At 35.4% G+C, this 13,039-nt stretch overlaps 1 protein-coding gene across 2 annotated transcripts; it reads right to left on the minus strand.

Moving 5' to 3' along the window:
- Positions 1–5,045: 5,045 nt before the first annotated feature.
- On the minus strand, positions 5,046–8,262 carry CXCL8 (C-X-C motif chemokine ligand 8; the record flags this gene model as incomplete). Of its 2 annotated transcripts, XM_082653796.1 has the most annotated exons (4): positions 8,125–8,262; positions 7,039–7,174; positions 6,668–6,751; positions 5,046–6,224 (listed from the first exon to the last, which is right to left on the minus strand). In XM_082653796.1, the coding sequence occupies exons 1-4, from the start codon at positions 8,186–8,188 to the stop codon at positions 6,203–6,205; spliced, it is 306 nt and encodes a 101-aa protein (XP_082509922.1). In that variant the 5' UTR covers positions 8,189–8,262. The 2 variants fall into 2 exon arrangements, with proteins under 2 accessions (XP_082509922.1, XP_082509923.1); XM_082653797.1 differs by lacking the exon at positions 5,046–6,224 and having other exon boundaries at positions 6,664–6,751.
- Between the last annotated feature and the right edge of the window lie 4,777 nt (positions 8,263–13,039).

Consider the following 13,039-nt stretch of genomic DNA (forward strand, 5'->3'; position numbering starts at 1 on the left):
CTATCTCTAACTAAGCTTACACTAAACCGGCTACTGTTTCTAAGTCAGATTCTTTCCTACTTTTCCTCATCAGAACACTGCTATAGACAAGAAAAGACGTTACGCTGAAAAACAGGATCACGTAGAGTTTAAAATAGAGCTCACATTCATAATAACATTTCTGGTTTGTTTTCCATAATTGTATTTAGGTGCATTTATTTTTCTTCACTAAATGTCATGTGTTTTAGAAAACAAAAATGTAATAACTGTATAGAATATTTAACTTCCACCTCAGAGTAAATCTTTTCTAATAGAAAATCATTTTATGATCCAGTTCTCTGAACACTAATTTCTTCAACTCAAGTAGTGCAGTCACACAGATCACATTTCTCAAAGCTCAGCTTTCTCAGAAGTCTTCATCTTACATCTAAGAACAAAATCAGTTAACATCTGCTCTGGGACTTCCCTGGCGGTCCAGTGGCTAAGACTCCACACTCCCAATGCAGGGGGCCCAAGTTTGATCCCTGGACAGGGAACTAGATCCCACATGCCGCAACTAAAGATCCCGCATGTCACAACTAACGCGGCAACGAAGATCCCGTGTATCGCAACTAAGACCCAATGCAGCCAAATAAATAAATAAATATTTAAGAAAAAAAATCTGCTCTGACAGAGGACCCAAAGGAGACTGGGGGGCTTCCCTGGTGGCGCAGTGGTTGAGAGTCCGCCTGCCGATGCAGGGGACACAGGTTCGTGCCCCGGTCCGGGAAGATCTCACATGCCGCGGAGCGGCTGGGCCCGTGAGCCATGGCCGCTGAGTCTGCACGTCCGGAGTCTGTGCTCCACAACGGGAGAGGCCACAACAGTGAGAAAGAGGACTTTTACCTCGGCTGTGAATTTACATGTTACAGTTTGTGAGCTGTAGTTTATCCCTCACTATGGCTCAAATAAAAAATTAAATAGCTCAAGTTTTAAAGACCCAATTGACCAGCATAGTTTGTTGATTAAATTACTGTCAACTATATACTGGCTATCCAAGTGGAGTCTGTGCAATAATGAATACATATATATTGTATCTGGATCAACCCTTCAGGGAGAATAGAACAATCTATCAATTAAAAGAAAAGATACCTAATTAGCTAAGCTTAGCTTAATTGATCCATAAGACATTTTTTAAATTAAACTTTTAACAATATTTGCTATTTGTGATTGCCTTCATTGTTCTTGCCCTCCTCTGCTCTCTGATATCTGAGTATTTAAAAGTTATTACACAGCCATGATCCTGAGCCAACATCCAGGTGAGCAAACTGTGTCAGAAGAGGGAGAGAAAGAAATCATGAGGGAAAAGATGCAGATCTTGTTTCACTAGGGTGGACATGCCAACATAAGGCCATAGAGATACAAATCTCATGCACATGCTGCAAATAACAAGGTTTCCCAGAAAACGCAAAAGAAGTAGAACTGTCCTCTCTACTTAGCCTACCTAGGGGAGCATCCTCTCTTTGATAGCTTTTAGCCAATCAACTTACTTTAGGCAGAAGAAAATACAAGACTCTCTATTTGGAAAACTGTCTGAGGTTTTTGCTCTTATAAACTTTGTCTTATAAGTTTATAAGAGACCTCTTAGACCTGAGGAGACCTCTGAGACCTGAGAAGAAACAAGTCACTTTAATAAAACATGTCTCTACGTGGGCTTCCTGTAAAGGGTCATGGTGAATACCTGTGGAAGCCTAAAGAAGTAAATCTAGGCAGAGGTATCTACATTTAGAATGCTTTCCCATAAACGTTTTATTCAGAGGAACACTGAAAATATAAATGTGAAGGCATTTTGAAAAGCATGGGAAGAATGGCAGAAGATTAATTTAGGATGCAGACAGTGGAAACGATCACATCAAAACATGATTAAAACATGAGCTAAACCATGCCCTATGAAATAGAATCACTAGATACATTAAAAGCTTATCTTCAGCCCCAGCACCATGATCTTTTACAGAGCTATTAGAATATTCCTCTAGATAAAGTCTGAAGCAAACTTTGAGTGGAAATATCTATGAATGTTTCCCCATCTTACTTTTTCAGCATGCTATGATTGTAAGTCCATCTGTCATTTAACCAAATAATGTTTAAAAGTCTTGTAACAATGATATTTATCCAAATTGATTTTTATCTATGAGAATGCAAAGAGCATAGAAAGCCCTCTTTCTCTATTCATTAAGCGTTAGGTTCCTTGACCCTTAAGTAATCTTTTGGAGAATTTCTGAATGTCCCATCTGTAAATCTTGTGGGAAGTAATAAGCCTGCTATTTACTCTGTTACATGGAAAAATTCCCTGTTTGTTGTCTGTGATCCTTGCAAACTCAGCAGATGTTACCACACTTGAGGCAATTGTTCTCTGACTATCTTTTTAAGTGGGTAATGGAGAAATCGTTATCTAAGCTTTCTTTTGTTATTGCAGAGTTAATACAATCTTAAGCAATTTTTTTTTAGCTATATTACTACCACAAGCAAAAATCAAAATAGTTTTTCTTCTGAAGAAGAAAATGGCAAAATAGATCTATTACAGTAAAAATAATTATCTATTGATACTTATTTACTAAAATCTTGAGAATAAAAGATTTTGCTTAGGTAACTTCAACCTATGAATCTATTTCCTGATGCTTATCTAGCAAAAAAAGGGCAATTATAAAAATTACTTGATTTGTATGTTGTATGTACAATGTATGTGTTATAGTATTTTACACTTAATTCAATTTTAACGTGAACATTTTATTGTCTCTCCATACTTTTTTATTGTGTGTACCTCTATATTTATATTCATGTTTCTACTTGGAAAAATTTGGTTTGTATTTTGTAATCCACACAAATGGATTAAATGTATAGGGTAATAAATTGCACGCTCAATTTTGTGTTTAAGTCTGTGTCTATACAAATAAAACTCGTGTCTATATACATATTTTACTAATATCATTGAAGCAAAATAAAACAAAATTGTCAATTCCGCAAATTTACTGGCTCTTCCTTCTCTCTCACTCTTGTTCTCACGTCGTCTCTCTTTTACTCTTTTTCATTTTTCCTTTTTGGCTTGTTTACATGAGCCTAATCTTCAATTTGATCCACTTAATTGTCTTTTCAGTGGAATGCTTTGTTGTCTTATAGACAGTGCTAATATAGATGAGAGTGAGGAAAAGCGTCTGGCATATTTTCAAAGTGACAAAAATGGAATTAAGAGGTAGATTTTTTAAAGTATCATTATTAAGATTCACCAAATTGGTGCAGATGTCTTTACTTTGCCTTCAGGGTTGGACATTGGTCATATTAAGGATGTGCACTTAACACCTTAAGAGGTTTTGTATAAGGTTGGGAGTTTTCTGATGATTCAACCCCCAAATGACATTAAAATTCCCCCAAGATCAGACTTTTGGGTTGCTTTGTATGGCTCCCCATTGTTTTATGCAAGGAAACCCAGGAAGAAGAATAGCTTATAATGCTCACCATTTAAAATGAAGGTAATCGGAATCCAGTAGAACTTTTCAATTCCAAATCTAAGCCCTTTAGAGCTTTCCACAGTCCTTTTAGCATAGCTTCATCTGTTAGTACTTGTTCTGTTTCAAGCCAAACTCCTGTCACACTAATATTCTTTCACTTCTCAAATCACACAAATTACTTCTCCCTTGCCTTCTAGACCACTCTTCCCCACACGTCCTTCTTCCCTTTGTGTGGCTAACTCGTACTCATCCTTCAGACTCTAGTTTATATTTTCTCAGGGAAGCCTAGGCTACCTAGATTAGATAACTCCTTGCTATCTGCTTCTGAAGAGGCCTGTATCTCTCCCATCATCATTTTTTAAAAAATTGTTTGTTTGTTATCTTTTTTATTCACTGTGTATGAGATCCACAAGATGATTACAAAAGTGGGTAGGACAAGAGAACCTGAATATGAAAAAAGAATATGGAAAAGAATATGGAAATGAAATTTAGGCAGAACTCTGACGAAGAAGAGGCCCCACAGCAGGACCAGAGAAGATCTATAAGCAGGGAGAAATTAACTCTAGAGGGAAGCAATGTTTCTAGGAACAGAAACTACAGGCGTTGAATTTTCAGTTGGTTCCTGTTTGTACATAACTCTCAAATCTTTTATTAATTCTATTATGCTGCACACCTTTGTGTTAACGTGCACTGGGAATTAGAAGAGAACGGGCTTTGCTCTACACCACTGATAAAGTTGACTCAGAGAGAAAACGGCAGTTGCAGGTACCCAGAGCGATTGTAAGGAGATAAATGGCATAGGAAAAGTAGGTTGCAATGTGAACGAACAAATGAGAAAATAAGAGCGCACTCTCTTCCTCACCCCAAATTGTGGAGCTCTAAAAGAAAACCATGGACTTAAAATACCCAACAGCAATAGTAAATGAGCTGGGATCTGCTTGTAAAAATCCAGTTGGACATCCTCTATGTCTTTCTTTCTATTTTTCTTTCCAATTTACTGACTCTTTATCTCTCTGATTTAAATTTCAGATAAAGTTCTTTGGGTTTATTTTCTAATCTCCAGTTTTCTTTTCAGCTGTGTCAAATCTGTTAGAAAACTCAGCCACCGAGTTTTTTGTTAGACTGTGTTTTTACTTTTAAGAGTTTTGTTTGATTTGTTTTCAAATATGCTCTGTCTTTAATCATATTTAAAATTTCTTTGTCTCAGATGTACAGTTTTCCTCAATTAGCTGAGAAGTGCCTTATAATGTGTACCTTCTTCCCGCTTTCACTGAGTGCCCAGATGTGTTAAGCTGTACAGACACCTAGGCTATCTGTTGAAAATCTGAAGTCACCCTTATTAGCAAAATGGTATACAGTAGGGAGTTGAGAATATTTTCATGATTCTATGGAAGAAACTACTGATTGTAATCCATCTCTGGAAAGGAGTTATGCTTTTCTACAAATAAAGGTTGGTAATTTTCCACATGATATATAAAATACTAAGGGAAAGCACTTATGTTTTCTAAATCAAAGTATGATTTTTAATATAAATGAATAATACAATAAATCTTTACCAAAGGAAAACAGACAAACCCCTGATGACTTTGACAATTAATTTTATTTTAAATGTCTTATAGATACATTCGTATTTTCATACTATCAAAAACAGTAGAAAGAGTCTCTTTGGGAACACATAAAACCATCTTAAAGTAAAAAATAAAGTTGATGTTAAAATACACAATAATTTAAATAAAATTATAAGAATCTAATTGTTCAGAATAAATAAATAAGAAATAACAAAAAATTACTTTATTCATATTCCCTGGTGAATTTTTGCTGCTTTGAGAAAGATAGTCATAACTCAGGATTCAGGTGATTTAACACAGCACTGCATAATAAGGCTTGCAGTGACAAGACCAGACCAGGCATATTAAAAGTAGGGTTGCCAACACAATTAAAATTTCAGATAAATAATGATGTATTTATACTAAAAAATTATTTATTGTTTATCTGAAAGAAAAATCAACTGGATGTGTTTTTTGTTTATTTTCTATTAATTCGCTAAATCTGGCCACTGTGATCATAATATAACAGCCTTGATCAAAGTAGTTCTGTAATACATCACTTAGTATAAAAAATAAATATAAATTCACTACCATCATTATACTTATCAACAACGTTTCTTTTCCATTTCTCCAAATTCATGCACAAACATTATTATATTTGAGGCTTAAATAAATATATAAATAATAAATAGGTGAATAAGTTACACTTCAAACTAATTTACATAACTGAATAAAATTTAAAGTACTTCCACATGCCCTCACATCTCTGTGAGGTAGGTTAGTGGCTGAGATGTTTTCCTCCAGTTTGGGAGTGAAGAAGAAACTGAGGCTCAGTTGAACAAGGACTCGTGAATCCTGGCCAGCAGACTAGGGTTGCAAGATTTAACAAAAAACAAAAACGACTAACAGGATTTCCAGCTAAATTTGAATTTACCGTACACAATGAATAATTTCTAAAATATAAGTGTGTCCTACATGGAACAATGTATGTGGGACATTGAAAAAAATCTTCATTGTTTTACTTAATATTCAAATATAACTGGGCATCCTGTATTTTATCTGGCAACCCTACACCAGACCTACACAGTACATGAGGCATTGAAGTAGATTTGTTTGAAGTTTCTTTGGTATCTTTACTGAGGAATTCTTGGAAACCAAGGACAAATGGATTTTTGGTTGTTGTTGTTGTTTTCATGGATCTTTCTTCTCAGCTCTGAAAAGAAATAAAATAAAATAAAAAGTTTTAAAATTAGCAATGTTCTAAATAAGAAGGAATGTATGGTTCTTGAAAATATATTTAATATAGAAATTAAGAGAGTCTTAGATATTTATGTGTTAGAACTACTCTATACTTTCAGCTATAAATAGAGAGATCAGATAAGTTATGTAAACCAGAACACTTCTGAGATTGAGAGAGAGTCATACTAATGACACAGGACACAGGCATATACCCACACTTCCCTGGACAAGCTGAGATATATGATCTCCCAGTCATGAGTACAACAAACTCACTATTGCTGCTATTTTTTTTTAAATCAAAGAGGCAGATACTTAAAAGAAAATTTTCAGCAGCAGCAGGAAATTTATAGGTTGACTTCTGAACTGTACGTCCCAGGATAAATGAAGAATCTAAATTTAAAAAAAAAAACAACTTACCTCTTCAAAAATATCTGCACAACCTTCTGCACCCACTTTTCCTTGGGGTTTAAGCAGACCTCTTTTCCATTGACAAGCTTAACACTGAAATAAGAGAGATATGATTAAAATAGTATTTAATGGGTTTCCAACATCCCTTTGGCATTCAAGTCATGGTTCCTTAAGTACAGGCATAAAATGTAAGTCCAAACTAATTTTTAGCTATGAGTCATGGAGGGTACAATATTTAAATGCCATGGAAACAAAGAATTTTCCCTTTCTGTTTTGCTTACTATGTATTCCTAGTACCTAGAACTTTGCTGGATTCTTCCACCTTCCTCAATTCTAGGTTTACTAAAGTAAAGTATCTAATCACTTTTGAAATTACTTACATGATTTCTGAATTTTCACAGTGTGGTCCACTCTCAATCACTCGCAATTCTCTGATAAATTTGGGGTGGAAAGGTGTGGAGTGTATATTTATGCATTGGCATCGAAGTTCTGAGGTCATTCTTGGTAGAACTGCAGCTGTGAAAAAAGAAAAAAGCAATTAAGAATTGACTTCATTAACAGGCATAGCTCAGCTAGCTTCGCCCTTGCTAATTCCAGTGTGATCATTTGGTGACTGTGTGTTTGGGAAACAACACATCTTTAGCAAACTTATTCGTGAAATTGATGGCTGGATATTCTCCTAGCCCCTGACCTCAGTTTTTCTCTTTGTTTTAAAAACAGTCGTTCCTGACAACATGGAATGACATAAACACTTGGAGTTGTCTTTGGGCAATGTTGACATCCTCATGGTACTTTTTCTCCTACTCGACATTGCATAATCTTCTGTGATACCACAATGTTATTCATGGTAGGCAAGATCCAACAACAGGAAAATTGCCTTCAGGAAGAACTAATAGAAATATATGTGAGTTGCACAGAGATTGTCCTATATTTTAGCAAAATCTTTGATGTTTAAAAGTATATATATATATATATATACACATATATATCATATAAAATGTTTATATATACCATAAACATTCTAAACTGTATTTATTTCATAAGAGGGATCCCAATAAGGTTTATAATCTGTCTTTAAGCCAAAGAGCAATTGATGGTTGTTTGAAGCTCGTCAATTAAATAGTACATCGAGTAAAATTACCAGAGTTTTTACTCAGTATTAAAAGATAAAATGGGTATATGTGGCCTCCAATAAAACATACTCTAAATTACAGATTTATGTTAAATATATGTATACTACAGAGTATGAATGATAGGAATAGAACTCTATATAAATCAAACTTTACAATTTTCTAAATATTATATTTATATAACCTAAAAAATTAAAGACTTCAATTTAACATTAAATGACTGCAAAGATGGTTTTCTCTTGCTGAATAAAAGGATGTCTGTTACCGAGGCATTAAGGATAATCTTTCTATCTGAGGATCACATTTAGACACAGCAAACTTCAAGGATGTGCTTACCTTTACACAGAGCTGCAGAAAGCAGGAAGGCTGCCAAGAGAGCAATAGCCAGCTTGGAAGTCATGCTTACACAAGGCGCTGTCTTTCTGGTTTCTTCCTGGCTCTTGTCCTAGACGGTTGTGAGCTCTGCTGTCCCAGAGGACCTGTGTCAGATGGGGAGCTCCCGTGGCTTTTTATATTATAGTAAGAGTAGGGAACAAGTGCACCCTCATGCTTGCATCATGTCAGAGGAAATTCCGCAATATGCAACCATCTGCCCGCCCTTTGAGAGCAGACCTGAGTCATCTGACTCCCCTAATGATTTGTTTCTTACTAAGTTTTCAGCGTGATTGAAATTTTATTTGATCTTTCAAATAATTTTATTGATTTTTTTGAAAACATGTTTCTTTTAAAATGTTTTAAAATATTTTTTTAAATATTCAAACTTCTCAGTTTGATACATTATTGTCAGTGGTAGTTCTTTTTATTTATAAATAACTTTATCATAGTCCTATCTTGCAGTAGTCAGAGTAAGGTCATTTGTTATTGTTCTTTTATGACACAGTCATTTCTTTAGGTAACTTATATATGCTGTAATGATAAAGAAGGTAATCTAGTCAACCACTTTTACGAGAAGTCCATTTCTAAGCACTTTGGAAAGTTTCCAGGAACCATTACCGCTTTCAGGGAGCATGTCACAACTTTTCAAAAGATTTGGTTTTCTAATGCATGCTTGACAGAGTGAAAGGGGATAGCTTTCAGTTCAGTATCGTAAATATTATCAAGTAACTTCTGAGTAATGTGGGAATCTATAGATGGATAAGACTAAGTACTTGTTTTTAAAGAGTTTGGTCTGTCAGAATAAGAAAGCAATATAAGGACCAGGCTATGTTACAGAACAAACGAGTGGTATCAAGATATTTATTCCAACAAGGACACAAGGGCAGAATCTTCCATAAGCATTTTGAGCAGGGTATTGAAGTGCAGAGGACTCTAATAAAGGAGGGTGAAGGGAAACAGCATGTTCTAGATAGAGATGCTGTTCAAAGACACTCAAGTGGTAAAAGGAAGAATTGTTTATGTTCCAGGATGTGGTTCCCTGGGCTTACTTGGTTGGAGTGGGATGAGGTGGTGTGTAATGGAAAAGTAAGCAGTATATACTTGGTGGAAAGAGCATCTGGGTTTAAACCCTTGTTCAACCACTAATTTTTGTGTGGCTTTTAAGCTTTCTGAATTCCAGTTTCCATATCTATAAAATGGTTTTAATAACATCCACCTGTCTCATAAAGTTCATATACATAAACTTCCTGGCTTAACTTTTAAACTGGTGAATTTCTATCTACCCCAAGAGCCATGGCTTGTATTTCTCATTTTTGTCAGATGGTTGACTTCCAAACTGCAAAGATATTCCACCAAAAATTATTTCTTAAAAATCTCATTTGCCTTAGAGGATTCTTGATAAAAGATTGGTTTCTGAAATACGAAGTTGAGCCAGATTTCAGCATGTAATGCAATAATATAATAAAATAGAAACAACATCAGTGTAAATTATGATTTGCTAGAATTTAAAGCTCCAGATCAAACTCTGGTTGCATTAGGGTTCGTTACCATTTTGGATAGAAAATCTGGAGTACAGAGTCTTAAAATCTATGGAATTCTAGAACGCTTGAGAAAGCACCTAGTTTAAATACTGATATAGGATTTAAATTAAATTCTTGACAAAAACATTATTGAAAATTAGGCCAAGAGTAATGATGTTTCAGAATGTGAACACTTGTGGTTTGGGGAGAGAACGTCCTTTGCTGAAAGATTTGTATAGTGACCCCAACTAACTTCTTAAATATAACTTCAATTTACTTGATATCAGGGACTGTGTGTGTGTTTTTTAATCCTCACAACAATGGGATAAGTAATAATGCCCTCATTTTACAGATGAGGAAACTCAATAACGTCTCCAAGTTCATATATCTAAGTAGTGATGGAGCTGAGAGCTTTAGTCCTGGTCTAAAAGCACATTTACAAAGGGGAGATGAAAAGACTTTTCTTCAGGACACTGGAACACAAAACCACCTTTGTATGACTCAATGAAGTTTCTTTCTCTGTCCCTCATGGGTCCTCAGAGATGAGTCTGGACTTCCTTGGAAAGGGAAGGGAGCTTACAATAGACTCTTACATCAACTTCTGTAGCAAAGTAAATGTTTATTATGTACAATGCAGTTCTTACTCTTTTAAAATCTATTTTAGGAACTTGATTGTTCACTTATTTATTTAATATATGTTGAGTATCTGCTAATGCCAGGTCTTGGAGTAGGAGATGTGAATACTCTTTAAATCAGATATAGTCTCTGACTTCGAGGAGTTTGCAGTCTAATGTAGAATATGGACAATTAGTTACACAAGTAAGTACAATACAGTGGATGAGTATTATAATATGTATAATTATAGGAATCTTAGAGAGCAAACAAATGGGACCTCTGATGCAGTTTTGATGAATGGGGTTGTCTGAAGAAACAAGTTTAAGACTGTGACGTAGTGCCTTAGTCTTGGTGATGAGTAGGACTAAGACCAGTGGAGAGGAGAGAAGGCGGTACTGCTTTGCTAGTGTGGGGGAAAGCAAGTACAAGGTGGTAAGATGTAAGAGAATATGGCCCAACTGGGTTCCTGAAATTGTTGAGCATTGTATGGAAAATATGAGTGGAGTGAAGAGATAAAAGTAGGGACCAGATATGTAAGCAAGACCTGAGTCTTTAAGAAAATTCTCAGTCTCTTTGCTCTAGTAATGCTGGTTTGTTCAGCAAAGACATATTTTCATATGGAAAGACCCTGAGATGACTGGTTCAGGGCATCATCACCAGGACCCAATTATACTAGTGGTACCACTAAGACACTCAGAGTTCTGAGGAATTGCAAACATTCCTCTACTTTTAACTCAGGGTTGCCTTAGTAATTTTGCAACTTACCTAAGCACCTTTTTTCCCTATCCCATCTCCTTATTTCTTCCCTTCCTCTTCTCTGCATCCTGACATCATCCTTAGAGGTTGAGCTAATGAGTTCCATTTAACCTAGATGCTCACAATTTTTTCAGAATGGAGCATTCATTTATAAAGCAAAAGGACATCTTTGCAAATGTTGTTGATCTCTCCCAGTGTAACCTTGATGCAATTTGTCCTTAGACTCTCTTCATCAGAGGTAAGATTGGACAAAGACAAAGAGACTAGAGGGGGCAGTAATTCTGGCTTTGTCCCACTTCTGTAAAGGTAACCCTATGAGTCATTGCATAGTAAGTAAAAGGGCTAAATTGGGTTAAGTAAAAAACAAACAAATGGCTAATTAGCCTGTTTGAGGAAACGCTGCTTCAAAATAGAGCAGATTGGAGTGAAAAGTTTAAATGAAGAGCAAAGCTGCACATAAATACAAGTGATATTTTGTCACCCTGTAGGAATGAATGGGACTATTGACCAGTAATCTGTTTATTTAAGTTCCAACCAGCACTTAACAAAGAGCATCCAGAGATCTTCACTATAGTCATGGGACCAAGTCCATCATCCAAGAAAGGGCAGAACTGAAGAAAGAGTCAAAACAAAGACAGGTATTTACTTTTTCCACCTTGCCAAGTAACTCTTCTTCTTCCATGAAACTCCTCACAAGAAAACCGAATGTCTTTCTAGTGCGTTAAACAATTTATGTCCCATCCCCACCTCTCCACCCCACTCCCACTTCAAATAGGTATTGTAGAATTAGGAACTTTTTGTAAATGTAAACAAAGTTGTATTCACATAATAAAGCAGAATGTGGTGGGGAAAACATGGACTTTGAAGTGAGATGAACTTGGGTTTGAATCTTTCCCCTGCTGATTAACCAAGAGACCTAGAGCAAGTCAACGCTATGCTGGCATTGCATCTGCTACTGCTAAAATTTAAGCCACCTTTCCCAAAACCAGTAGCAAAGTCTCAACTTGCACCTGGAATTTTTTCTCCCTTTGAGGAAATTAGTCTCAGCTCAACAATCCTTGAGGTTAAGAGAACCATAGACAAATGCTAAACACATATCACTGAATTTGACCTACAATATTGTTAATACTAAGATCATAAACATAAAATACCTACCCCCTGAAATTTTAGTCAATAAAACTAAGAGTTAGTTGAAAGATTTAAAACACGTTCTTGCCTTTTACAGATAAAAAACATTTCTCTGTACTTCGTTAATATGATAATTTAATCTCCTCCAGGGCTACAGAACATTTCAGTTCCATCTCCAAATTCAAATGTCTCCAGTTAACGATTCATAAAAATACTAAGAAAAGTTGGTCCATACTGCTAAAATTGTTCTACCTTTTAAAGAAAAGACATTTTTCAAAGTCTTGACAAGTTAGAGAACAGAAACAGCTAAATGCTTTGGTTTTGAGCAATGTCAAGTCAGAGTAACTTAAATTTAAGGGTATGCATGGCTGTTGGACTCGGTCAACCCTGCCTTCAAACCTACCCCTCCACCACTTATTAACCAAACAACCATGGGAAGTTATTTTAACCTCATTGTCTCAGTTTCCTCATCTGTAAAATGAAGATAACTCTGATTCCACAGGATCACAGTGAGAGTTAAGTGAAGAAATACATGGAAAATGTCAAGAGTGGTGCCTGGCACATACGAAGTATTCAATAAATGTCAGTTTTTTCCCTCTAATATGTCTCTTAAGTTACACTTCACCTTGCCTGGAGTGGGAGAATTATATATATATATATTTTTTAATTTACTAATCAATAAGTAAAGATGTATTGACACAACACATCTCTTAAAGCTGTTTTTTTCTTCTAATTATAGAGCTTTCTTTTTATGCCTAAAAATTTAATTCATGTTTATGTGTTTAAAAAAACACTGTTGATATACACAGGGGATTGAGTATTGTTTCCAATTCTATCTCCCAAATCAATGAAGATTT

Source organism: Grampus griseus (assembly GCF_964374135.1).
Source record: "Grampus griseus genome assembly, chromosome: 4".
Taxonomy (NCBI): Eukaryota; Metazoa; Chordata; class Mammalia; order Artiodactyla; family Delphinidae; genus Grampus; species Grampus griseus.